This window comes from Symphalangus syndactylus, chromosome 8, assembly GCF_028878055.3.
Source record: "Symphalangus syndactylus isolate Jambi chromosome 8, NHGRI_mSymSyn1-v2.1_pri, whole genome shotgun sequence".
Taxonomy (NCBI): domain Eukaryota; kingdom Metazoa; phylum Chordata; class Mammalia; order Primates; family Hylobatidae; genus Symphalangus; species Symphalangus syndactylus.
The window spans coordinates 119,336,241-119,363,315 of NC_072430.2; the positions used below are offsets into that span (position 1 = coordinate 119,336,241).

Consider the following 27,075-nt stretch of genomic DNA (forward strand, 5'->3'; position numbering starts at 1 on the left):
AAGAATGACACAACAGACTTCAGGGACTCGGGGGAAAAGGTGGGAAGGTGGTGAAGATAAAAGACCACAAATTGGGTTCAGGGTGTACTGCTCGGGTGATAGGTACACCAAAATCTCACAAATCACCACTAAAAAACTTACTTGTATAACCAAATACCACTTGTTCCCAAAAACCTATGGAAATAAAAAAAATTATAATAAATAAATAAATAAAAAGGCTGTAGCACCTCCTCACCTCTTCCTCCTGCTCTGGCCACGTAAGATGTGCCTGCTTCCCCTTCATCTTCCACCATGACTCTAAGTTTCCTGAGGCCCTTCCTGTATAGCCTGGGGAGCCATGAGCCAATTAAACCTCTTTTCCTTATAAATTACCCAGTCTCAGGTGTTTCACAGCAGTATGAAAAGGGACTAATACATATACTGAATCCTAACAATTCGAAGGTTCTAATTTTTTTTCTGTTCCTTGACAACACAGTACACTGGCAGATTTCACCATTTTTTTTCTCTAATGTACTCTTGCGCTATTCCTTTACCTATGATTTTAAATCATAATGTGGAAAATCTGCTTTATAAAATCTTTAAAGATATGACTGGAGATTTTAAATTTTAAAATCTTGAACAGACAATCCAGGTGTTCATGTGTCATTGCTTTTTGCTATCTAAAATGTAGTATGAAATATTGGATGATTTGTTACTGATGTTAATAGATCCTGTGTGAAAATGGATATATGTATTAATATACATAATGCATGATATACATATTGCATATATCAGAAGTAGCAATAATCATTTATTTATTTAACACACATGGAATGAGTATATTTGTATAAACAAGTAGGGGGAAAAGTCACAAACTCTGTTTTGTAATTAGTTTGGAAAATAGTCATCATTCAGCAAGTACTTTGAAAAAAATGTACCAACAACTTTTGGCACTACAGAAACAATGAGATAAAAGGTAGTTTCTGTCCTCACAGAACTCAGGGAAGGAAAGCAGAGAGGCACACAGAAAAGGTTTTGCAGTCTGGTAAAGCTCCCCAGACCTGAAAGGGTAAGGAAGAAAAGCAGGTACACAAACAGAATAAGAATATTCTAGCAGACAGAAAAGTGTGTGAAGGACTTTAAGTGAGATAGCACTTAGAACTTTTTAGAACCACCAAAAAAAAAAAAAAAAAAAAAAAAAAAAAAGAAAAAAAGGGGGAAAGGGAGAGTGAGAGAAAGAGAGGGAATGTACCACAGGAATATGAGGTGCTCTCGAACTGTAAGCTATGGTCAGATTATATAAGAACAAAGAGCAGGTGTTAAAGAGTTGGACTTCCTCCCAAGGGCAATAAGAAACCCTGAACAGCTTCCTAAATCATTGTAAGCAGGAGGGATGGCATCAATGCAGCATGGTAGTTAAGAGTTGGGGTTACCGAATAAGACTGCCTGAACTTACATTTCGGCCCTGCCACTCAAAAGTCTTATGACTTTACATGAATTACTTAAACCACCTATGCCTGTTTCCTCAATTATAAGATGGAAATAATAACACTACCTATTTTACAGGACTGTTGCCAGAACCAAATGAATACATCAAGAGCATTTAAAACAGTACCTAGCATATACGAATAGCTCAATAACTGCCATTATATTACTGTATTGGATTTGCATTTTTGGAAGACAGATACAGAATGAAGGTAAGGGAACAAAATAAGTTATGTCTGGAGCATTAACCTCTTATCTTCATTTTCCCCAATTTTATGATACAATTTATGCATGTTTTTCATGATAATTTGGAAGTTTACTAAGGGAAAGCATAGAATTATGTCTTCTTAACAACATTCTAAGAGTAGATTTTCATTTTCCCATATGGCACAATCTAAAGAGTATGAACTCTTTAGAGTTCACACTTTCAGAGTACATAACTCTGAAAATCCTTTTCCTAACTAGGAATCTTTCTGATCCTGAAGATGAGGAAAAGGAAGTACTTATGAAAGGGCTAAACTGTGGTGTTTAATGTTTCAGTTTTGTCCCAAAGGCCACATTCAGGATGCAGTACAACCTTTTAATATCCTTTTCCCCTCAGACACCTCATTGTTTCCCCTCAGACACCTGCCTACAGTGGTGATCTGATCTTATTCATTACACCACTAATAAAAGAGAGAAAGGAGATGAGCGAATATAAACTTGTACTTGCATGTACAGATCATCCAAACTGCAAAAACATAGACAAAAAGGCATTTTTACTAATGCTAAATCTATCACGCATGACAGGATACAAAGAGAGTTCATGAATGAAATCCTTCATAAACAACTACAAAACTGCAAACACACAGATTTAATTTTTCAAGTCACTTTGCTTGCTATGGGGCAGGATAAAGCAGAGTAATTCAAAATAGCAACACAGGTTTTTAAAGCTATAAAACATAAATTCTCTTTGGCAATTAATTTTTTAAAATTAACCTAGGACAGTGGGACAATTGGTCCAATGGTCCATATAATATTTTCTACTTCAGAACTCAACATCCTTCCAAGGAAAACTGTTAAAGGCAGATCAAGTACCACATTCTAAAATCCTACATATCCATTAAAAAAAAAAAAAAGCATGTTATTAGCCACACACGCAAAATGGTTCTGATGTGACTGTAAGAGCTGTGGTTCTAGCTTCACACTGGGATGTACAGAAGGCAGTGGGGAAGACAGATTACCAATGATGTTTTGAACAGTTATAAATATTCCCAGACAACAAAGATTATATAAACCTTTTTCTCATGACCTAGGGTTAAAATAGAACTGATTTTCTTTCTTATTGTTTTAGCTCACAAAAGGTACATTTTTTTATGCAAAAAAAATTAAGGGTTAAATGAATTAATACTGTTATTTAAGTGCAAGATATATAAAAACAGTAAGTTGCCAGAATATTAAAGTTAAATCAAAACAACAGAGAAAGTCTGAAGTAGATATATGACTTTCCACTGTATATTCGAATCTTCCATAATTATAAAGATTTAGGGCCCAAAAACATTGCAGTAGGAAAATTAATAAAGAACATAGCCTCTATGGGAAAAAATAGGGTTGAGAGACTTTACTGGTGAACTATAAAAGCTTGTTTATTTTAAAATTAAATAGTGAAGATGACAAATAAAGAGTATCATTGACTTTAAATTCATACCGCAATATGGTTAATTCTTAGCTATTGTGCCTTGCCTTATAAGGTTTCAAGATTTCCCTCCACCAATATTCAATAGGATGCTTTTAAATTCACTTGGCTTTGCAGCAGATAATACTCCATTCTTTTTCCTATGTCTGGTCTTCCACACACATTCAATGCCTAACTTATATGACTGAGTTGTTGACTGTCCCCACTTCCTGGACTATTCAGTTTTCTTTATATTTTATAAGTCACTACTGAAAAGGTAGTTCTTAAGTCTGGTCTCCAATATTTAAAGTCACATCTTACTTAGCACCATTCCTGATATCTTATTATTATTATTATTATTTATTTTGAGACCGAGTCTCGCTCTGTCCCCCAGGTTGGAGGGCGGTGGCATGATCTCGGCTTACTGCAACCTCCGCTTCCCAGGTTCAAGCGATTCTTGTGCCTCAGCCTCCTGAGTAGCTGGGACTACAGGCACACGCCGCCATACCCGGCTAATTTTTATATTTTTAGTAGAGTGGGGTTTCACCATGTTGGCCAGGCTAGTCTCAAACTCCTAACCTCAAGTGATCCACCCGCCTCGGCCTCCCAAAGTGTGGGGATTACAGGCATGAGGCACTGCGCTAGGCCCATAACTTATTAATAATACCAGAACATGTATCAGGATAAAACCTGGATTACTTAACCTTCTTATACAAGCCTTCCTCTCTCCCAGTGACATCCGAGACTAACTCTGCGGCTGGATTTTGTCTTGGTTTTTCTTCTCTCTCCTGGGGCTGCATTACAAAAATATTTACTTTTCTAATTCAAACTAACTTTCTTACAGTAACAGAAAAGTTATAAAGTTAATCAAAATCACAGCCTCAGACAAAACGTCAAAGTAGGTAAAATTTTTACAGTCCACAGGGACTTTTTTTTTTTTTTTTTTTTTTTTTAGATGGAGTCTCGCTCTGTTGCCCAGGCTGGAGTGCAGTGGCGCGATCTCGACTCACTGCAAGCTCCGCCTCCCAGGTTCACACCATTCTCCTGCCTCAGCCTCCCAAGTAGCTGGGACTACAGGCACCCGCCACCACGCCCAGCTAATTTTTTGTATTTTTAGTAGAGATGGTGTTTCACCGTGTTAGCCAGGATGGTCTCAATATCCTGACCTCGTGATCCACCCGTCTCGGCTTCTGAATCCACAGGGACTTTTTAAGGATGAACTTAATGGGATAAAAAAAAAGTCCATTTTCTCTCTAGTGTCTGTATTTTATTATGAATACACTAGTATATCAGAGTGATTACTACTAATAACAAAACTAGAGACATCTCCAAAAATTATATGAGTTATCAAAATAGATAATGTTATGCTAAGTTCGCAAGGGACAGGATATTTCCAGAAGATATTCTATTCATGATCCAGAGAAGGAGAAAGGTAAAAAGAAAAAAAAAAAAAAGCATCCTGATTACTTTTTAGAAACTATGAGTATAATTTTGGTATCAAAATCTGAGGCAAAAAAATGAAAGATAAAAGTCACAAATCACTCTAACTTATAATCATAAATGCAAAATTCCTAAAACCCTAGCAAATTCATGTAAACTTTGTGTTTAAGTGACACACAACACCAAGCCAAGTTTATCCCAGGAATACAAGCATTATTTAATATTTTTAAATGTATTAATAACATCAATAGTCAAAAAAGCATAAGCTTTGGGAGGCTGTGGTGGGAGGATCACTTGAGTCCAGGAGTTCAAGACCAGCTTGTGCAACACAGTGAGATCCTATCTCAAAAACAAAAACAAACAAAAAATTATAAGATCACCTCTGCTGAAGCTGAAAATCATTCAATAAAATAAAATACAGTCTTGTTAGAAAATAATAAAGGGAAGAAAGCTTCCACAGGGCAATAAAAGAACATTAATCTTTGTATTTAATATGGATATTAGTATATCTATAACTCTATGGGTCAGTACTTTTTTAAAAAAGGAAGAACGAAACAAGCAAGCCAACTATCATCATTATTGTGTCATTCTGGAAGCACTGACAAATGCAGTAAGAAATAGAAGTTAATAAATGATAATTAGATCTTTAGAATTAGGTGTTGACTGGATAGAAATGTACTAAATCAACAGCTCTCCTATATATCAAGAATAACAAATTATATTTATTAACACAATATCCAGTTTACTAGCAACAAATAATCAAATACTATACAGGTTGAGCACTGCTAATCCAAAAATCTGAAATTTGAAACACTCCAAAATAGGAAACTTTTTGAGCACCAACATGACACAACAAGCGGAAAATTCCAAACACAGTATTTAAAAAACCTTTTTAATGCATAAAATTGTTTAGAATATTATATAAAATTACCTTCAGGCTATGTGTATAAAATGTTTATGAAACATAGATAAATTTCACATTTAGTCTTGAGAACCATCCTTAAGAAATCTCATTATGTATATACAAATATTCCAAAATCTGAAAGAAATCCAAAATACTTCTGATCCCAAGCATTTTGGGCAAGGGATACTCAGTCTATACCTAGAATAACCTCAATTAATAGTTATATGCATGTGTATACATACATACATATATATGAAACAGACTAAAAACTTTACTAAGATATATATAACAGAATGCTTAAACAAATGGAGACATGTATCTTGGTCCTGATTACTTTTTAGAAGCTATGAGTGTAATTTTGATATCAAAATCTAATGGCAAGAAATGAAAGATAAAATCACAAATCACTCTAACTTTTAAAACGCAAAATTCCTAAATAAAAACCTAGCAAACTGATGTATTCGTTTAAATAACACACGACATCAAGTTTATCAATCCACTTGATGGAAACCAACTTTATTAATCCACTGTAATCTATATATTTACAATTTCAATCAACATCCTAATTGGTACTCCACTAGAATCTATGTACTTACCCAATTTCAAAACATCCTAATATGGTATTTTTGAAACAGTACAAAGTAACTCAAACTTCATTTGAAAGAATAAATTAATAAATATGGCTAATTCTCCACCCCACCCCCCTCCCACCACTACTGTCACTACTTTGATTTGACTCTCATCACTCCTTTCCTGGATTGCTGGACAAACCTCTTAACTGAGTTCTCTCCCCAGTGTGGAGGAGGAGGTTTTCAACTTAAAATCAGCACTCTGTTTAGCACATACAGCCTTTCAAAGTCCCTGCCCATCTTCTCTGGCCTCTCATCCTCCTCCATCCTTTTATTCCACTTACATCACTAACAGAAATTCCTAGAATGAATGAAGAAGCAGTCTGGCCTTGAGTACCTTAGCACCCGTATCTTATCTTTCTGAAAACCCGATCCTCCCGTTCTATTTTTTTAAAACTCGGAGTTCTTCTTCTTCCAGAAAGCCTTCTGTGACTTCCTCTGGTCTTACTTCCAGCCCTAGCTGAGACTTTCATACTACTGTGAGCACCGTGCTATGAAGGCATGCCTCACACCATTCTATAATCAGTGCTTTAACAGACTGTTCACTCCTACTAGAACAGAAGCAGCCAGACAACTGAGGAGATGATGAGGCAAAGGAGCAATGAAGGGACTATGAGAAGACGTAAGAGGAAAGGAAGGCATCTAAGAGAAAACTTCAACCTTGAGGTCATGAAGAAGACAGCCAAAATGTCTGTCCTAGAGCTAAAGGAGGCCATTTAGAAATTTACAGTAAGCAAAAAGGACTTTACTTCTTCAATCAACCAAAGTAGCAAACCCTAAAGAGCGTCAGACAGAATGGTGTTTGCCCTTGCTGGTTCTTACCCTTCTTCCATGGGAAGAGTTTAGGCCTGGTTATTGAGAAAAGGGTTCCACCAAGAGTAAAAGAGATATAGTAAGCAGAGAATGAAAAAGTTTGTTTGCCAACTCAGATTCCAGAATTTGAGATGTTAATGGCTTATAAGGAGTAAGAGCTTCAGGAAGAAAAAGAAGAGTAGTAAGAATCCCATAGTCTCCATGCTCCAGACCCCTTTCCCATGATCTCCTTAAGAAATGGAGGAAAGGGCAGGAATAAATTTCATCTATTCTCACCTGTATCTAGAACACTGAGAGAGCTTGCACTTAAAAGTCAAGGCTATAGGAATTACTTTGGGTAGCCACAATCCCACAAAAAGTAACATGCCCATGGATGCCAACTGGGCAAAAGCTACCAGGAACCAGTTCAACCACCTTAGAAAAGGCACAGATAAGGGAAACTTGGTTTTAGACATCTTGTCACACAGTAAGGGTAGTGGCAGAAGGAGGCAATTCCCATTTTCATGTCATCTGACCTTTTATCAAAAAAGAGGAAAAAGTATACCATAAACTTCATTCATTCAGACACTAATTCACTCTACAAACAAACGTGGATATAGACTACATTAGGCACTTGGCAGAACTGGGGAGGGCAGACATGATCCCTGGCCCATACAGCTTACAGCCTCATGAGAAGGGAGGAAACAGTGACTCCTACGACTGGGGAGAAGTACCACATCAGGAAAGGCGGCCAAAAGGACAGGATAACCCAGGTGAAACTCAAATGAGAAACTGGCTACCAAAAAACAAATATTCTAGACAATGCAAAGGCATTTACAAAGACTAGGAGGTAAAAGACCCTACATATTTTAAGGAAACAAAAATTCAGAAAAGCTGGTGCAAAAAAATGCTTGAAGGAAAGGGGGAAAGGAGAAGCTGTGGAAAGACTGATGAGAGCAGAGAGGAAAGTAGCACCAGACCATCCAAGTTCTTATAAACCATATTTTGGGGTTTAACCTTTATTTTAAAAACATTAAGAGGAGGCCATGGAAGGGTTTTAAACAAATAAATGATTTGGCCAGACTTGTGTTTTTCTGAAGGCACTCTGGCTGCAGTATGGAAAGTGAATTAAAGAAAAGTAATCTGAAAAGGAGGAGAACAGTTAGGGAATTTGTAATGCCAATCAGATGAACAAAAACGACTACAACATTTTTTAAAAGGCAAAAACACAGGAAAAAAGTATGAAGACCAATTGGTCTGGAAAGGTAATTTTTAGAAACAGCTACCACACTCTTGTACCCTAGGATTAAATCTGTCCCTTCATCTGCCTTACTATCCTTTATCCAATATCAATCCCAACCTCTTTTGTGAAATAAACCCTACTTCCCAACTATCCAGCTGTATCAACCAGCTGTCCAACACAGTAGTCGCTGGCACATGTAAAATAAAATACATTTTAAAATTTATTCCTCGGTAGCAATAGCTAATTTTCAAGTGTTCAATAGTAGAGGTGGCTAGTGGTTATTGAATGTCCAGCATAGATATAAACATTTCCATCACCACAGAACGGCCTACTGGACAGTGCTGAGGTACAGATATACCTAAATTTGCCACTTCATTAGGTAGTCCTACTTAAAACAACACTGAAGGCACCTGTGAAGGCAGACTCACTCGCTGTCTCATGCCACTCCTTGTATATTAATAAGTCCTCACAGTGCAGTGACAAATCATGGTGTACAAACCATAAGAGAGGCTCTGTGTTTTGGCTCATTAATCCTCGCTATGCTCTGAAGAAATAGAAATGCGGCAGGCATCACCCATGTTTTATAGGTGAGGACACCAAGGCACAGAAATTAACCTGCCTGAAGCTATAAAGTCAATAATGGAGTCACAAATAAAAGCTAGATTCCCTAACGCCCTGACCAGTGCTCCATTCATTAAAGTAGTCATGGCTGATTTAAGAACCCTAGAATGAAAACTAGTCAGTTTCACCTGACCCAAATAGCTTGCAACACATACGGGAGGGTCATATCGGTTAGGTCCTTACAAAGAAATAGTTATCTCTGTTAGGTCCATGTATATGGAGACAGACAGACAGACACACACACACACACACACACACACACACACACACACACACACACACACACAAACCGGAAGAATATATACATCCCCTGAATTTGCCCCAATTATCTTACAACCTGTGATGAGAGATAAAGAGATTAGACACATTTCCTGAAACAGCACCAAGGTATGGTACATTCTTGCATTATTAATTTGGTTTTCAATTATGTTAAATAGTTACCAATAGAAAATTACAACCTAGAAGCTCTGCATTTTATAATTCTTATTTGCATCTGTTACCACTGAAAACTTAATTTTTGTGTGCTCTTTTCAAACCCATAGAAGCAACAAGGGCAGAGATGCAATACCTGCATTTTCATTTCAACTACTTAATTAACTGAAAAGAATAAAATAATATATAGGGAGACATGAACCAAGTTACAGATTAAAGATACAAAATCTACATACAGCATTTACTTGTGATACTCTTGACAATACCAATTTTAAAATCCAGCTGCTGGCATTCACTAATGCATCTCTGTGTCCTGACACTGCAAAAAGTTCACCCAGAACCTCATGTGAATGATGTGAAAAATCTAAGAAATAATTCAACCACCCTGGCCCAATATTTAAATTCTTATATGCTTTACCTGTTGTAATAGTAAATATATAGAAAAAAATAAAACGGGAATGAAATATTTAAAATAATTCCAAACTATTAGGAAGCATACAAAATAATTATTTCTACAATAATTGCTTATTAAAGTGTAAATCAATCTACAGAATATAAACACTAAGTAAATTTTTCGATTAAATGAAAGCTTCCAAAATTGACAATTGTCTCTGAATTAAGAATGTAAATCTCCCCCAAATATGTCAGCACAGTTATCCCCGTTGGTATCCATGGGGAATTGGTTTCTCAACCCCTGTGATGTCAAAATGTGCAGCTGCTCAAGTCACTTATAAAAGATGGCATAGTATTTACTTGTAAACTACACATCCTCCCGTATACTTTAAATCATCTCCAGATTACTTCTAATACCTAATAGTATGAAATGCTGTATAAATATTTATACTATATTGTTTTACCTATATTACTTATTATTGTATTGTTATTTTTTATTGTTTTTTCCCTTTTTTAACTTTTATTTTATTTTAGGTTTTTATTTAAGTTGTGAAGGTTTATTATATAGGTAAACTTGTGTAACGGGGGTGTGTCGTACAGATTATTTCACCACCCAGGTATTGAGCCTAGTACCTAATAGTTATTTTTTCTGCCCCTCTCCCTCCTCCCACCCTCCACAATCAAGTAGACCCTGATGTCTGTTGTTCCCTTCGTGTTCATGAATTCTCATCATTTAGCTCTCACTTATAAGTGAGAACATGCGGTATTTGGTTTTCTGTTCATGCATTAGTTTACTAAGAATAATGGCCTCCAGCTCCATCATGTGCCCACAAAAAACATGATCTCATTCTTTTTTGTAGTTGCATAGTATTCCATGGTATATATGTAACACATTTTCTTTATCCGATCTGTCATTGATATTTCCCAATTATTTTTGATCTGCAGTTGGCTGAATCCTCAAGTGTGGAACCTAAGAATATGAAGGACCAACTGTATCATAAAGAGAAAGGGCATGAATGCTGATTATGAATGCAGAATTTGATGATCACATCTAATTTTAGTTGTGAAAGTGAAGAAAGCCATCAACTTGACTATTAAAGTCTCTGCTTTTCACATACCTTGATTCAAGAATATAGGTCAATTTTAAAAATAATTTTTAAGTTGAACTACTTACACAGCATTTCTGGAGGCTCCATAGGAAAGTAACAGTTTGACTATATCCATGTGCCCATTCTTGGCTGCATCATGAAGTGGTGAGTCATTTTGATACCCGGTGGTGTTCACCAGTGCCTTATGCTGGAGCAATAATTCCACTACCTTCAGGTGCCCATGATTGCAAGCTTCATGCTAATTTAATTTTTTGAAAAAGAAGTGAAAGAAGTGATAAGAAAGAGCAATGGATGATATTATAATATCACACTTTAGAAAAATAAATGTGAATGTCAGGCAGTAAATTTATTGTTACCTAAATACTCAAAAAGACTAAGTTGTTGACAGAGTGAAAGTTACTATTAATTATCTTTCAAACAAGATCTGTATAACTCAGGAAAAAAGAAAAGGCTATTCTCATTTGAGCCTTGGGTCAAGCACTTTTTTTTTTTTTTTTTAGAACATGTAGTTTTAAACCAACAGTAGCTCCTTAAATGTTCTACAATAAATGTAAAACATTAAGAAATAAAGACTATTTAATAACAAGAGGATACATAAAATATGTACCAGTACATACACATATCATGCAACAAAGTAAGTATCTGTGAAGGAGTGCTTTTAAGACAAGCTATTTGCTGAACCTACAGATTGCTGTATGGCTGCTGTTATTGATAAGAGAAATAACATGAGTAGAAATACAAAAAGAGCTTGCTGAATGACAGAAATGGCAACAATGGAGTGTTCAAAGATGCCTTAGATCCAAATCTTTCCTTATGTCTAATGAACTACAAACAATGCTGTATTCTAATAAATCTCTGGCATTCTACACTTTTTAAGTACATCAATTTCAATTCATAATAAGTGATACCACACTCAACATCTGTATGTCTATTTTTAGGAGAAAGGAATCCAAATTAGGCACTAAATCCTCTAAATCACTAACCAGTCTTTACTACAACTTGCCTTAGTGGCTTTGAAGAAAAAAATAAAATTAACCTTTCTTTGAAAAGGTTAGCCAGCCAGTAGAGTCCAACCAGCAAAGTGATTGATCTAAACTAAACCCTCCCAGCTTTCTTGCACCTAGCCTATTGAGTCTCCTAATTTCCGGGCTGAATTTCTAGTTTACAGGATGAAGGCATCTACTTCATTTGCTGACACTTCTGTGGCTGCATTCAAATCTCATGTTTATTGTCCTAATGTAATTGGCCTACATACCAATTGTTTCCAATTGTCATTCTGTTTCCAGATTATGCTTCACACTTTTATTTTTAGTAATAATAAAGACTTTTAAAAATGTTTAATGTAAGCAAAGATTTCTACTGCCTTATATATCTACAATTGGATAGGGAATAAGTGAGGCTAAGATAGAACCTGAGTAAGAATCACTTCCTTGTGATCACTTTCCTATACTCAGTTCCTCTGACCTCTTTTTGTTCCAAGAAATTTGGTTCCAGTGACACGCAGTGCTACAGAATGGAGCCTGATGTCAGCTGTAGCTGTTACCTCTAGACATTAGCTAAATTCTGCAATACAGTACAAGTGGATTCCTAAATCTAAAGGTAGTCTGTCAAAAGGTAACCAATTTCTTGCCTGTCACAAATGAAAAGCTAGAAGGAAAATAATCATGTTCTCATACTTGATGAAAACAAATTCTTCAGACTAAAAAGTGTATGTGGCAGAGGATGATATATAGACAACTACATAACTATAAACTATAAGAACTGTAAAACACAAAAAGAATGAGAATAAAAACCAGACAACTACCAATGGTGTCCATCCAGCATGGTCTTTAACATTTGGATCACTTCCATTTTGTAAAAGGTATTCAACAGAAGGTATGTCGCCCTAGAAAAATGAACAAAACAAATTAAAAAGCATTAAGGAAAGAGAGGAAAATATTGAGTTTTTTAAAATGCTGTCTTCTTCAATATAAAGTAAAACTTAAATCGTTTTCTCTTAAGGCTACTGTTCATGAGTTAACAAATTATTGGGCCAGGTGTGGTGGCTCACGCATGTAATCCCAACACTTTGAGAGGCCGAGGCAGGTGGATCACTTGAGGTCAGGAGTTTGAGACCAGCCTGGTCAACATGGTGAAACCCTGTCTCTACTCAAAATACAAAACTAGTCGGGCATGGTGGTGCCAGCCTGTAATCCCAGCTACCTGGGAGTCTGAGGCAGGAGAATCACTTGAGCCCGGGAGGCAGAGGTTGCAATGAGCCAAGATCATGTCACTGCACTCCAGCCTAGGCCACAGAGCAAGACTCCGTTTCAAAAAAAAAAAAAAAAGAAAGAAATTATCTACGTACAAATTATTCTGAGATATCAAGAAATACAGTCATGCTTGAATATAGACTACAAAATCTATTAGCCATATTCAAAATTCATTTCAAGGTACCAAATTAAAGGACACCGGCCAAAGATCATCTGCTCATAATGAAGTTTTAAAAGCCATAATTTCATCTGCGAAAAAAACAATTTTTGAGCATATATGTAAATGGCTTCTGAGTATTGTTTAAAACAAACAAAACTGTTTAGCCCATAAGACTACTCAGTGAAACCAAAGTTAAAAAACAGCCCAAAACGGCCATTTTATTGGCAGTTACTCCAGCCTAATACATTAGTTTAGTTTATATTCACCTTATTCAACATTTTCTAGGAAGCAACAGTTGCTCTGTTTAAAATGGCAAAAAAGAGATCAGTACAAACCTATTCAAATCAGCCCACAGAAATCAGCATTAAATTTTTATCCCCCTGCTCCCCGCCCGGTTCAAGACTAAAATCACCACCCATTATCAACTAACTATAGGAAATAGAGCTTCTGTGATGTAGCCTTCCAAGTCTTTTCTAACAAATAGTTTTCAATTTCTCACTCTCTATTTCTCTATTCCAGTACTCTGGAGAGCTACGCAACAATGTTGCAACAGTAGCAACAGTAGCACACTGATGCAGTGGAGGAGGCAGATGAGGAAAAGTAAGAAATACAATAACTTTACTTTAGAATTCACAACCTCTTTTTAAACGAGATGAACAAGATCTGGGGAATAAGTGAATTAAAATGAGGCACAAGGCAAGGAAAATACTCTAAAGGCAGACAATATTAATTCGGCTTTCATATTAAGACACTGTCAATTAAATAGCATTAAAATTGAAGACCCTTTCTAGTTTTGAACTTTGTGTGTCTTGTGTGTCATGATCCAACTAAATCCTACTAGAATTGAGTAGACTTTTAAGGTCACTTTAAAGCTGTCTTGAACTAAGAAAAAAACATAGCTTCCCTCTGCTGCCAGCCTCCAGCAAAGGTGGACTGTGGCAAAGGAGTTCTGGGGAACTGGTCTCAGGTAGTCTGCCCTCCCACTCTTCTTTTTTATTCATTTTCCTAGAAGTGAGAGATAATAATCCTCTAGCTATCTAATACCAGGGTCTCTTAGATTTGTCCCTTCATGTAATGTGGAAGATCTGACATCTATCATTTATATTTAATTATGTATTACTTTTTAAGTATCCGTTAACTCTTAAAGCCTTTTTAAAAATCTCTAGCTGTAATATAAAAGATACTGTCCCTTTGTAAAACAATGTCAGGCTTTAGGAAGAAGGAGGCATTTATGCAGTGGGATGAAGGTAAGAATTTTCTTGAAATTACATTATTATCACCAGTCACTGCAAATATAACTAAATCAGTTCTTTTAGGATAAGAGGGCAGGGTACAGTATCTAAGTCCATGAAGATAAAGCAAAAATAACTAGCAGAGCATACTCTCAAAAAAGACTGAATAAAAAGCTATAGACAGAAGTTACATGCATAATATTGTGTTCAATGAGTTTTGTGAGTGATTCTTTAGTGAATAAATCTCTCCCCACCCACCCTCTCCAAATACTTTTTTCTGAAATGAATTTTTTTTCCTCTGTTGGTTTGATAATGTAGAAATCACTTATTCTCCTAAATATAATATTTGGTTTTTTTTTCTTTTTAAAAAATTTTGCTGGCAGGATGCGGTGGCTCACACCTGTAATCCCAGCACTTTGGGAGGCTGAGGCGGGCAAATCATGAGGTCAGGAGTTTGAGATTAGCCTAGCCAACATGGTGAAATCCCGTCTCTACTAAAAACACAAAAATAAGCCAGGCATGGTGGCGCACGCCTGTAATCCTGGCTACTCAGGAGGCTGAGACAGGAGAACTGCTCGAACCCAGGAGGCGGAGGTTGCAGTGAGTTGAGATCATGCCACTGCACTCCAGCCTGGATGACAGAGTGAGACTCTATCTCAGAAAAAAAAAAATGCTTTTTATTTCTAATTGTCTCTGTTTCTGTGCTCTGGGCTGTTTCTCAAATCTTCAGTTTTCTAAAAAAGTAAATCTACATGCAACATACATTTTTATATTCCTAAATTAACAAAATGACCTTAAATGCTCAATGGGTCTAAAAGGATTATAGGTTTCAAATTAATTACCCCAGTTTCAAGGGAAAAAAAAAAAAAAGCAACATTTTCCCAGATTTCTTAACAGTGCAAATTCTACTTCTAGAGCAAGTTATCATGTATTTAGCAACTGGAGTGCAATGGCATGATCATAGCTCACTGTAACTTCAAGCTCCTGGGCCCAAGCAATTCTCCTGCCTCAGCCTCCCGAGTAGTAGCTAGGCATACATCACCATGCCTGGCTAATTTTTTTTTATTGTTTTGTAGAGATGGGGGTCTCACTACGTTGCCCAAACTAATGGACTCAAGCAATCTCATGTCTTAGCTTCCAAAATTATTGGGATTACAATTGTGAGCCCCTGCAATTTTTGCTTTATATTCATATTGGTTAGAAATGAATGCAGGAATATCTGCCAAGATACAAATTTGATTTTTTTTCCAAAACAATCCTGTAACAAGTGAGCAGATTAACTGCCAGAACCACACACATTCCCTATCTTTAACATGAAAGTACTCACACAAAAAAACCTGAGTTCTCAAAGATTTCCCCATTCTAATTCTACATGGTAATGCAAAAAAACATATTAAAGAAGCTTAAAAAATAATACAAACACAATTGTGAAATGGAAGAGTCTCAAGGGAATAGTCAAACAGAAACAGTGACAATTTAAGGAATAAAAGTAGACCCTATTTCAAGGTTGCTAGACAGTTGCTATTTTTCTTTCATGTTACCTCTTCATACTATCAAAGTGTCTTCTGTTAACATTCTCCCCACCCCTGAACTGTATAGCTGATTAGCAAAAGCGGTGCTTTTTACCAATCTGCTTTCTCCTCCCTAGTACTTGAAAGTTTGTCATATTTTCATCTTTGTACTTCATGTAAATGTAATGTCATGCGCATAAATAAAATTATGATAATTAGAGTCTACAGTAACTGGAATAGCTTGAACTGATATGAAGTAGCCAGGAAATAAATTAAGTTTTGATTCTGGCTTCTTTAAATTACTTTCAAGTACTCACTTTTGGGCTCCTCACAACTTGAAAGAATAATTGAACTTTTCTTAAACCACAGCAAAAATAATTTACCTAAGGAAAGTATTTGCCAAGGCTTATTAAAAATTTTAAATGAATTTGGTATTTTCAACTAATACATTGAAGGCTGAAAATAAGAGTGTGTGTGTGTCCCACTGAATCTTTTATTGCTGATCTTTCAATCAAAGGAAAGATCCTTCACACATCTGTACATATTGCAGATCCACACATATTCCAGCAATATAAATTAACTTTCCAAAAACACACACACAAAAACAAAACTTTTCCTTATTATAAAGGTTAGCTCTTCTAAAATACCATTAATAATAAACATATTCATAAAAACAATACAGAACATTACAATTAAGTATAAGACAAATGACTTGCCTAGCATGGTTAAGCTTTTCCACGTAAATGAACTGACCGGGAATCAAAAACTTCCCTTCTTGGCAATTAGACGCCATTAAAACAAACAGACAAAAATGAACCATCTGGAATGAAGCTCTAATATATGTTAAATACTTCTCTAGCTTCTTAGAATTTACTGAAAAAAATACAGGCATATCTCAGAGATACTGTTGGTTCAGTTCCAGATCACTGAGATAAAGCAAATATTGCAATAAAGCAAGTCACACGAATCTTCTGGTTTCCCAGCACATATAAAAGTTATATGTACACTATACTGTAGTCTACTAAGTGTGCAATAGCATTATGTTTAAAAAAAAATGAACAGACCTTAATTGAAAATAACTTTATTGCTAAAAAATGGTGACAACCGTTTTGCTGGTGGATGGTCTTGCCTTGATGCTGCCGGCTGCTGACTGAGCAAGCAGGTAGTTGCTGAAGGTTTGGGTGGTTGTGACAGTTTCTTAAATCAAGACAATACAGTATGCCACATCCACTGGCTTCATTTCATGAAAGATTTATCTGTAGCATGTGACGCAGTTTGGTAGCATTTTATCCGCATAGAACTTCTCTCAAGATTGGAGCCAATCCTCTCAAACTCTGCTGCTGTTTTATCAACTAAGATGATGTAATTTTCTAAATCCTTTGTCATTTCAACAGTATTCACAACATCTTCACCAGAAGTAGATTCCATCTCCAGAAACCACTTTCTTTCTCATCTATAACAAACAACGCCTCATCCATTGAAGTTTGATCATGAGGCTGCAGCAATTCAGTCGCCTCTTCAGGCTCCACTTCTAATTCCAGTTATCTTGCTATTTCTACTACACCTATAGTTACTTTCTCCACTTAAGTTCTGAACCTCTCAAAGTCATCCATGAAAACTGTAATCAACTCTTTTCCAAACTACTGTTAATGTTAACATTTGGACATCCTCCCATGAATCATCAATGATATTAATGGCATTTAGAATGGTGAGTCATTTCCAGAATCATCTGTGGAATCCCCATCTATAGCAGCCATAGCCTTACAAAATGTATTTTTTTAAGTAATAAGACTTGAAAGTAAAAGTTACTCCTTGATCCATGGCCTACAGAATTCATGTTTTGTTGGGAGACATGAAAACAGCATTAATGTCCTTATCTTCATCAGAACACTTGGGTGACTAGGTGGCACTGTCAGTTAGTAATATTTTGAATATCTTTCCTGAACAGTAGGTCTCAGCAGCGGGCTTAAAATATTTAGCAAACCATGCTGTCAAGATGTGCTCTCACCCAGGCTTTGTTGTTCCAAATGGTAAATGAGCATTGGCTTCCACTTCAACTCACCAGCTGCATTAGCCCCTAACAAGAAAGCCTGTCCTTTGAAGCCAGGTATTGACTTCTCCTTTCTAAGTATGAAAGACCCAGATGGCATATTCTTCCAACAAAAGGCTGTTTCAACTTCACTGAAATCTGTTGTTTAGTGTGCCACTCTCATAATTATCTTGGCTAGATCTTCTGGATAACCTGCTGCAGTTTCTCCATCAGCACCTGCCGTTTCAACTTGCATTGTTATATTATGGAGACAGCTTTTTTCCTTCAACTTCATGAGCCAATCTCTGCTAGCTTCCAACTTTTCTTCTGCAGCTTCCTCACCTCTCTCAGCCTTCACAGAATTAAAGAGATTTAGGATCTTGCCCTGGAGTAGGGTTTTGCTTAAGGAAATGTGGTTGGTTTGATCATCTATCTAGATGATTCCAACTCTCCTCATATCGGCAATAAGGCGGTTATGCTTTCTTCTCATCTCGTTTGTGTATTCAACAGGGTAGCACTTTTAAATTCCTTAAAGAACTTTTTCTTTGCATTCACAAATTGGCTGTTTGGCAAGAGACCTAGCTTTTGGCCTATCTCAACTTTCAACATGCCTTCCTCACTCATCATTTCTAGCTTCTTATATAAAGTAAGAGATGAGTGACTCTTCCTTCCACTTGAAAACTCAGAGGACATTGTAGGGTTGTTAGTTTACCTAAATTCAATATTCTTGTGTCCCAGGAAACAGGGATTCAAAGGGAGAGAGATGGGAGAATTATCAGTAAATAGAATAGTCAGAAAAGACAACATTTATCAATTAAGTTTGCCATGTTACATGGCCAGGGTTTGTGGTGCCCCAAAGCAATTACAATAGTAACATTGAAGATCATTGATCACAAATCACCGTAACAGATACAACAGTAGTGAAAGGATCTGAAATATTGTGAGAATTACCAAAATGTGACACAGAGACACACTGAGCATACGCTGTTGGAAAAACAGCACTGACAGACTTGCTCAATGCAGGATTGTCAAAAAACACAAAAACAAAACTCTCTGCGAAGCACAAAAAAGTGAAGTGCAATTAAATGAGGTATGCTTGTAATTTAACAGATAATTCTGATAGCCCGGACAATGGCACAATAAATTACTGGTATTACAAAAGCAGACTTATACATATGTGGTGAGTTACAGAGGAGAAAAATAGATACTGACTCCAAGAGGTATTTTAGTAATTAAACTCTTGAAAATATCACATATGCCAAGGCTGCTTTTGTTTCCTTTGCTACCTTCTCATGAAGCTACTATGAAGGATACATAATTTCACACACAATATAACATGACTGTGTTCAAGTATAATAAACTATGAAGTTAAACTCTAAATGAGACTCCTCACAAGGGATCTTCTCTCTCCAGGGGATCTTCATCACCTTTGTTATGTTCTAAGCATACCATGCCTTGTAAGTTGCATTCAAAACATTATCTATTATGTCTACATCACTAATAAATCATGGCATGCCAGCTTCAAGCCATTCTTCTATTCTACAGTAAGTCACTGCTGTGGCATAAATTATGAGTAATCATTGCCATTTTAAGAATTTGTGCTAGAGAACTCGGTAGGGGGGTGTGGGGAAAGAAAAGGGGAAGGTCAGTATGGCACAAATTCTCAAGCAAAGCTGACATAATACAAAATAAAAAATTTTCTCTAGATCCTTAGTATTTTATTTTCTATTGGGTTGGTGCAAAAGTAATTGTGGTAATAAATCAGAAGAATAAATAATGAGTATCTTAGTTTCTACTTAGGCACAAAGCTTTCTCGTAAACTCTCCCATTCATGACAGTGTTCTCAATAGCAGTTTAACATAGGTGATGCAGACATTCAAATAGGAACATGAGTTATGAAGATATTCAAATAAGAAGAGGGGTATAAAAAAGACATTGATAGGAGAGCAGAGAAATGACAATTTTGATTTCGGTCAGATTACTCTGGCTGTTACATAGAGAACTGACTGCAGGAAATACAAAGGGAAATTAGGAAGCTACTTCAGTGGTGTGGTCAAAAAATTATGACCTCCAAAAATGTCCACACACTAATAATCCCCAGAACCTGTGCCTATGTTACCTTACGTGGTGAAAGGGACACTGCAATGTAATGAAGTGGACACACCTTGAGATGGGGAGATTATTCCGCATTTCTCAAGTAGCCCAATTTAATCATATGGATTCTTAAAAGCAGAGGGTCTTTCTGGCTATGTCAGAAAGATGAGATGTGAGGACTCAATCTGCTGCTGCTGGATTTAAAGATGAAGAAGAGGACCATGAACTAAAGGAATGTGACAGTCTCTAGAACCTGGAAACAACCCTTAGCTGAAAACCAGCAAGAAATCTGGATCTCAGTCTTACCACAAGAACTATGATGTCCCTGCCAACCATCCAAGTAAAAATGAAATGGGTCTTTCCTGGAACCTCCTGAAAACAGCTGACAACATGATTTCAGTGTGATGAGACCCATACTAGACTTCAGGTGTACAGAACTGTAAGAAAATTAATTTGCATTGCTTTGAATCACTAACTTTGTGGTAGTTTGTTTTGGCAGCAATAGAAAACTAATGCAACTGGTAGGGGCAAGAAAAGAGTAGCTGCCAGTAGGGTAGTAGCTATGGAAAGGTTATGGCCAATGATGATGCCCAGAAGTAGTTTGGGGCAAGGTATTATACAATGTTTATTAATAATGTTTCCAAGCTCAGAAATCAATCAGTAAAGCCCTGCCGGCAGTGGGGGAAGGTAACTAGTGAAGGAGAACAAACTCCTGCTGGGTTCTCGGCCCTCAGTGCATACACCAAGCATGCTCAGTGCAACCATGTGCTCAATCTGTAGAAACTGCAAGTTTACCAACATGCTTAAGAAACAATACAATGCAAGTCTAAATAACTTTAGAGCCACTTGAAATCCTTTTCTGAAGTAGGTGGGTATAAAATATAAATAATCACCACCAAAAAGGATGCATTATCTTTTGACAGCACAAAACTTGGTCCTTCCCCTTGTTTTGGCTGCCTTAAAGGTCACCAAAACTAAATTCACTCCAGTTGTAGTAACTCTTTCCTCTTTACCAACTCCTTGTTCCATTTTATAGTAGCTTTAACTTTAGAGCCACTTCAAATTCTTTTCTGAAGCAGGTGGGTGCAAAATATAAATTAGAGAGCAGAACTGCAATATGTGTACACATAGATTTATTCATTCTTGGCTGCAAATGAGAAAACTAGGATAGGAATGAAATGAAAACTGTTTCTAAGAAGACTGGCCAGGTATGGTGGCTCATGCCTGTAATCCCAAGACTTTGGGAGGCCTAGGAGGACAGATCACCTGAGGTGAGGAGTTCGAGACCAGCCTGGCCAACATGGTGAAACTCCGTCTCTACTAAAAATATAAAAAGTAGCCTGGCGTGATGGCAGGTGCCTGTAATCCCAGCTACTCGGGAGGCTGAAGCAGAAGAATTGCTTGAACCCAGGAGGCAGAGGTTGCAGTGAGCTGAGATTGTGCCACTGCACTCCAGCCTGGGTGACAGAGCAAGACTCTGTCCCCTGCCCCCCCCCAAAAAAAGAAAAACATATAAATATATGTAAATATATTTATATAAGTGAATCTGATTTTAAGGATATGTCTATTAAAATAAAGCTAAGGCGAGAGGCACACATTCAACTCATAAAAAAATTTAAAAGGACACTATTAATCAGTGATTTTAAAAACAATAAAAATTAACTTTTAAAAAATGTACCATAACATAATCTGACAACTGGTAACAATAATTGCATTTAATAATTAAGTTCAAGGAAATAAAAATGGATTTAATAATTCCAGCAAAACTCTAAGTAAACTGACAAAACTCATATGAAGTAATCTTGAACATATTAATAGAGAAAATTCACCGACACAGGAGTATGCCATCATTTTATCCTGACTTAATATTCTATTACGGTTTCTTCACATGCCTAGACCAAGAGTACGCAAACTATAGCCTATGGGCCAGTCACCCAATTTTGTACATAAGTTTTATTAGTTTGCATATTGTCTATGGCTACTTTTGCACTAAGAAGGCAGAGCTGAACAGCTATGATAGAGATTTCATGGCCTGCAAAGCTGAAAACGTTTACTCTAACTGCCCCTTTAAGAAAGAATTTACAAAACTCTGGCCTAGACCCTAGGGATCCTCATTAATAAAGATAAATTATTCTTATGGTTAGAAGAAAAAGTCGCCACCAATATAAGTAAATGCTTGCCTGATAGTCCAAGCATTTCCCAGAAAGCAAAATATATAAATTACTATGTATTAGCCAGCAAAATGAACAAAAACAATCATTACACTAGCTACTTATATCTATAACTTTATGTTTACAATAGCTTATATGTACATATAATATACATATATGTAACAAAGATGACAAAAAAAAGTCTAATTTTGTAAGTCAGGCTTTGCAAAAATCAAACTAAAACATAACCAGAGACAAGTGCAAAAGAATATGTGGTCATGTTGTAAGGTACCTGCCTCACTGGTATCAGAAATAGAGTACAGTCATCCCTCAGTATCTGTGGGGGATTGGTTCCAGAATCCCAGCAGATACCAAAATCCACAGATTCCTCATATAAAATGATGTATTTGCAAATAACCTACACAGATCCTCCAGGATACTTTAAATTATCTCTAAATTACTTATAATACCTAATACAATATAAATGCTATGTAGATAGTTGTTATATGATATTTTTTAATTTGCATTACTTTTTATTGCATATTGTTATTGGCTTTTCTCCCAAATATTTTTGATTCGCAGTTGGTTGAACCCATAAACACAGAACGCACAGATACACAGAGCTGACTGTATTCCTCATTAATCTAGAAGAAAAGCAAGGAAAACAAACCAGCAGCAGCTGGGATAAGCTCAGTTTATGCTATTCCCTTTCTCCACACAGAAATACAGGAATCTTTGGACCACACTCAATGTCTACTCCATGTTCTTCTCAAATGTTTTATGTTGCCCACCAGCCTCATGTTTGTGGGCCTCCAAGTGGTTCCTCCCAGGTATCCCAAAGTTCTCTACCCATCCAGAAGACCAAAGGATTTCCTGGGTGAATTGACTATGTACAGTCGCTGAGACAGCATAAAAGCTATCCTAATTTAGTACTAAGGTATACCACATCATACTTTCCTAACACTTGCATGAAATCACAGAGCAAAGCCTATAAAGTTATGGTGCCTACTGCTCTATTTCGCATGTAGTGTTTGTGTCAATTTCAAAGATCAACCACTGCCAAATATTCAGAAAACAGGCCAGGTTCCAAAAAACGCTGCCACATCTCAGGTGTTGAGGCAATAATTAAAGAGAATGAACGTCAATGAGCAGGTCAGTAAAAGGAATGGCTGATTCTAGGGCAAAAAGCAGCTCCTTTGTGGTGAACTGGAGGAGCCATTTCTGGTAGTCAAATGTCCCGGTCATTGGAGAAATGTACAGACCACATCTTTCAACCTTCCAAATTCTGGTTGAATTTGGATGGTAAATCTGGGCTTTTTTACTAAGTAAACATTGTTGCCTGTAATAACTTAGCAATTGTCTACGTTCATAAAGCATGAAGACAGGTAAACAAAATGATAAAAACTGAAGGTAAAATAGACAAAGGCAAAAGCACTTGGCAAAAGAAAAGCTGAAATATTCAAATATTGGTTTTCTCCTACAAGATCATGCTGCCCACACTCAGGGGCCACTGCTCCAACTGAAGTAGAGATGCTGTCCCTGTGAATCTGGCTTCTCTGGTTCAGAGGAAGTATCATGTCTGTGAAAGGTTAATTATCCTAGTAATCCTATGCCATTTTTCACAAACTCCAAAGAAATTGCTTTATAGTTGGACTCATTCTGAGACGGTATTTCAGAGTAAGCATCCTACCTTAATAGAAGCAATATGGAGCAAAGTCTCTCCTCTATGATTTCTTTTCACAGCCATATTGGGCAACAGCTTCATTGCTGAGGGACTAGACATCACTCGCCTGTAACTTGAACTATTTAATGTAGAAGGTGGTGTACCTGGTGAAAGACTAACGAACTCATCGGACATGTTACTGTTTTTCCTCCCTGAGGTACCACCAACTTTACGTTTGCCTGAAGGTGGTGAAGAACATTCAGGCAATGGTATATTTTCTGAGGGCACCGTTTGCTTAACAAAATCTCCACTGGTGCTCCGAATGCTGGTTCTACATCTCTTAGAAATGGGACTGGAAAGTCTATTGTGATGGCCACGTTTTCCATTATTTTCTAATGGCAAAGATGTCTTAGATGTCAGATAACTTTTGCAGACCTTCTCAGGAGTCACTACTTCATTCCTGTTCTTAGTGTCTGGAGACTCTATTTGCTCAGCCAATGGTAAAGAGACTTCAGTTAAACTTCCAAAACATTCAGATTCTGTCAAGGAGCCACTTGCTAGTAAGTCTATTTCACCATTTATCTGAGGACTGGAGATAACGGATGGTTGGCTACAGAAGGATACCAGCTTTTGCTTAGATTCCTCTTTGGAGTCAAATTCACCATCTTCTTTTTCTGCCTCTAAATTCCATTTTTGGTTGATTTCAGCTAAAGTTTTCTTTTTTTGCTTTTTTCCAGATCTTGCAGAAGCCTTTTTAGCCCTCTCAGAAACATCTGCAGGAGGACTTGGGGAAACAAATTCATACAAGTCTTGCTGAGCACTTGCATCTTTTTTTATTGCAGGCTGGGTTTGCACTGAAGCTTTACTCACAACATATCTGACTTTCTTACTTCGAGGGCTAAACCACATTTTAATTGAATTCTTCTTGTTTTCTGCATCATTAAACAAACTTTTCCTAGGTTTATCTTCTTTCAAATCTGACAGAAAAAAAGAAAAAGAAATCTGTTACATGAAATTTATTGCTCCCACATGGAGCTCCCGAAGAATTTTGTTTATAGTTCCCCTAAAGTGCATCATCTTTTAATTATGTACTTCTTTCTCAGCTCCTAGAGTATGAACTCTTTGATAGCAGATATACACTCGTTCAATAAATACTTACTGAAACCGACTTTGTACCATATCCTAGAGACTGAAGATACAGCAGAGAACAAAACGTGAAACTTATATTCCAAATATAGTACCCAAAAAAACCCATAAAATACAAATCTAACAGAATGTATAAGTTCTGTTTGCTAAGAATTACAAAATACTTATTAAAGAATTCTACACAAATGGAGAGATATACCATGTTCATGAACTATAACAATATTGTTAAGACACCAATTGTTCCAAACAGATTTAGATATAACAAATCTCAATGTAAATTCCAGTAGGCTTGCTTGTAAAACTCAACAAGCAATTCTAAATTTACATGGAAAAAGAAAGGTACAATTTGAAAGGCAAAAGACTTAGAACGACCAACATAATACTGAAGAACCAAGTTGGAGGACTCATACTATATGATTTCAAGACATATCTCTGACAAAATGAATACAGGGGATTAAAGACAATAGTCATGACCCTTTAGGTATCATCTAATATTAACTTCAAGCTGCATAACCAAAGATTAGTAAGAATAAATGAACAATAACTACATATTCAAACATAATCTCTTAAGCAAAATAAGCTACATACACATTATATGTTTTCACTTACATCAAATATAAAACAGCCAAAACTAATTTAATGTGTTAAGTCAGAATAGTAGTTGGTTACCCCTATAGGGAAAAGCAGTGACTGAAAGGGAGCACAAGAGGGGCTTCCAGAGTACTGTTTTTGCCCTGGGTGAGTTCAGTTTGTGCAAATTCATTAAACTATACAGTTAGAAAATATATATTTTTTCTACATATATATATAAAATACTTTTTAAAAACTGTAAAAATATAGATTTATAATCAAGAATTAAAACACAAAGATTCCATTGAGGGTAGACAGAATATACAAAGATTCAGTAGAGTTTTTAAAAAGAAAAAAATTGTCTCTATGTACACAAAGTGCCACATTTTGTGAGAGATACTCTTCTTTATAATCACCTGCTACTTTAATTAAGGTCATCAAGGAAGGCATCAAGGAGAAGCTGATTTTTGAGCTGAGATATAAATGATGTAAAGGAAACAGTCCTGTGGATCTCACATCCAATGCAGAAAAAGGATACGATGTTTTATATTTTAGAATTATCATTCTGACTGCCATGTGGAGGAGGAACTTTGGAAAGAAAAGAGTAGAAACAACAGCCAATTATGTGGCTATCATCCAAGAGGAAATATATTGGCTCTGACAAGTGTTACAGTAATAGAAATGGTAAAAAGCATTCTAAAAGATCACAAGTTAACGAGACACAAGAGCAAGATGATAAGATGTTCAAAGGCCCAATAGCAGAGACGATATACAGTTGTTCCTCAATATTATTGGGGGACTGGTTCAAGAACTCCCTTGGATACCAAAATACCCACATACTCAATTCCTGCACTCACTCCTGGAGAAGCAGAGTGTAGAAAAAGCCCTCTGTATACTTGGGTTTTGAATGCCATGAATACTGTATTTTCCATCTGGATTTGACCAAAAAAAATCTGTATATAAGTGGACCCATGCAGCTCAAGCCTATGTTATTCAAGGGGCAATTGTAATAAATTTAAGGAACTAAAGGATGGCCAGTATACCTCACTTACAGAGACCACGGAAGAAAGTGATTTTTAAAGAAAATGTGGCACATATACACGATGGAATACTATGAAGCCATAAAAAAAGAATGACTTCATGTCCTTTGCAGTGACATGGATAAAGCTGAAAGCCATAATTCTCAGCAAACTAAGGAACAGAAAACCAAAAACCACATCTTCTCAGTTATAAGTGGAAGTTAAACAATGAGAAGACATGGACACAGTGAGGGGAACATCACACACCAGGGCTTGTCGGGGGGTGGGGGGCAAGGGGAGTGATGAGAGCATTAGGACAAATACCTAATGCACGCACGGCTTAAAACCTAGATGACGGGTTGATAGGTGCAGCAAATCATCATGACAGATATACAGACCAATGGAACAGAACAGAGCCCTCAGAAATAATGCCACACATCTACAACCATCTGATTTTTGACAAACCTAACAAAACAAGCAATGGGGAAAGGATTCCCTATTTAATAAAGGATGTTGGGAAAACTGGATAGCCACATGCAGAAAACTGAAACCGGACCCCTTACTTATA

General features: G+C 36.6%; 1 protein-coding gene across 8 annotated transcripts in view; it reads right to left on the reverse strand.

Moving 5' to 3' along the window:
• The window catches only part of BARD1 (BRCA1 associated RING domain 1), an 81,660-nt gene that overhangs the window by 29,194 nt on the left and 25,391 nt on the right, over positions 1-27,075 (reverse strand). For 4 of the 8 annotated variants that reach the window (XM_063645679.1, XM_055290519.2, XM_055290521.2 and 1 more), the window contains 3 exons: positions 23,800-24,749; positions 12,486-12,566; positions 10,747-10,919 (listed from right to left, as the gene is read on the reverse strand). The exons of 3 other annotated variants lie outside the window; for them this stretch is intronic. In XM_063645679.1, the coding sequence (XP_063501749.1) occupies positions 10,747-10,919; positions 12,486-12,566; positions 23,800-24,749 (1,204 nt within the window). The remainder of the gene's footprint in view (positions 1-10,746; positions 10,920-12,485; positions 12,567-23,799; positions 24,750-27,075) is intronic. One more of the 8 variants, XM_063645680.1, reaches the window with a different exon arrangement.